This window comes from Bombus flavifrons, unplaced genomic scaffold, assembly GCF_040668555.2.
Source record: "Bombus flavifrons isolate JBK064 unplaced genomic scaffold, iyBomFlav1_principal scaffold0021, whole genome shotgun sequence".
NCBI lineage: Eukaryota > Metazoa > Arthropoda > Insecta > Hymenoptera > Apidae > Bombus > Bombus flavifrons.
Genome location: NW_027184766.1, coordinates 217,051 through 218,764, shown reverse-complemented (window position 1 = coordinate 218,764; position 1,714 = coordinate 217,051). Strand labels below are relative to the sequence as shown.

Below are 1,714 nucleotides of genomic sequence, written 5' to 3'. Positions count from 1 at the left end.
TGCACCAGCCGTTTTCCAGAGAGCCATTTTCAAAGCCTTAGGCGACCTCGTGAACACCTGATATTCGTAATTTTGTCTCTAATACGTTTTTGTTTGATCGATTGTACACGTATAATATTTCTTAAGTCATTTACAATTAGTAGATATTTCAATGTCTTTTTCTTTTAAATAGGTTTAAAGGCGCAATAAATTACAATTAAAATGGATACAATGATTCCTACAATCAACTTCCGATATTTCATGGAACATGATGCAGAATCTACAGAAGATGAAGAATTACTGCCTGTTCCTTCAACATTGTCAGATGATTCAAATCCGTCGGTTCATTCAATATCGGCGGTTGAGTTAGCCGTACCTTCAACATCCATGGTACTTCCTGAAATTATGGTTGATATACCATCCCCTGTACCTTCAGCAAGGGTGATTGATTTAACATCACCGATACCGTCGATGTCGACAATGCCACCGATATTCTCGATAGAAATGCCGCCGGTTCCATCCACATCGCGTGACGTTCAAGAATATTATGATGATTTTCGTTTTGAAGCAGCAAGGCGTTCAAGTTTTCGAAATTGGCCTGTGTCTTTCATTGACCCTGTCAGTCTTGCAGCTGCAGAATTCTATTATACTAGAAACTTTGATGTCGTTAGATGCTTTGAATGTCAATTGGTGGCAAGTCAGTGGTCAGTGGTTGATATTCCCATGCAAATTCATGAGATGCGTTCTCCAGAGTGCAGATTTATCCGCAATGAACATTGTAATAATGTACCAATCGGAGCAGATCCTGCTAAAGTTCGACGGACAAAACGAAAAAATAGAAATATATCTTGTCCTAATGGTTTACAATATCAGAAGGCATTTGATTTTAATGACCATCGATTTTTAAGATATTCAAGAAACCCGACGGCATATGAACTTAGCCGTTTGGGACTAAAAAGAGTTAAGAAGCTACGAATCCAGATTAAATTCGTTCACAACATGGCCTACATATATGACACAGACAATTGAAGAATTAGCCCATGCAGGCTTCTACTAGACCGGAATAAATGATTGCACTACATGTTACCATTGTGGAATTGGTATAGGAAGTTGGAGAGCAGAAGATGATCCATGGGAACAGCACACAATTTCGTCTCCCAGCTGTTGTTATTTATTAACAGTACGAGGCTGGGAATATGTTAATAAAGTAACAGGCCAGGAGTTATATGAAACTGCTGAAGGTGCAAGTATAAAAACTTATACCCTGAACAATATATATAACATTGTGTATAACGAATAATTGCAATACATACTTATGTACAGTATATTTATTTCAGGCAGCAATACAAATTGCAAATGGGAATCCTGAGAGATCCACTAGTGAAAATGATACTAATGAAATGACTCTCGTTGGGAAAATTGGTAAGTGATAAAAATGAAAACACATATTCGTTAATTTGTATGAAAGCCGTATACATATAATAAATTCCATTATATATTACATTTAAATACACTGATTACTATTTTAGCTGCTCTGGAGCAAGAAAATCGACAACCAGTCGCCGAACGTAACCGCGGTCACGGGTTTGTATAACAAAGGTATTGCATAATTCTATAGCTGTCCTTAAAAGAAATATTTGTGACGGCACGCGACAGTAAACATTCCAACGGTTTCTGTCCCGTGGCTCGCCACACGCAGACCCTATTCTTCGAGTAAGATGATTGCCAGATGTCG

General features: G+C 37.9%; 1 protein-coding gene across 1 annotated transcript; it reads left to right on the top strand.

The window, feature by feature from the left end:
- Positions 1–201: 201 nt before the first annotated feature.
- LOC138189239 (baculoviral IAP repeat-containing protein 3-like) lies at positions 202–1,409 on the top strand. Its single transcript, XM_069131368.1, has 4 exons — positions 202–344; positions 420–922; positions 1,086–1,226; positions 1,303–1,409. The coding sequence occupies exons 1-4, from the start codon at positions 202–204 to the stop codon at positions 1,407–1,409; spliced, it is 894 nt and encodes a 297-aa protein (XP_068987469.1).
- Positions 1,410–1,714: the final 305 nt, after the last annotated feature.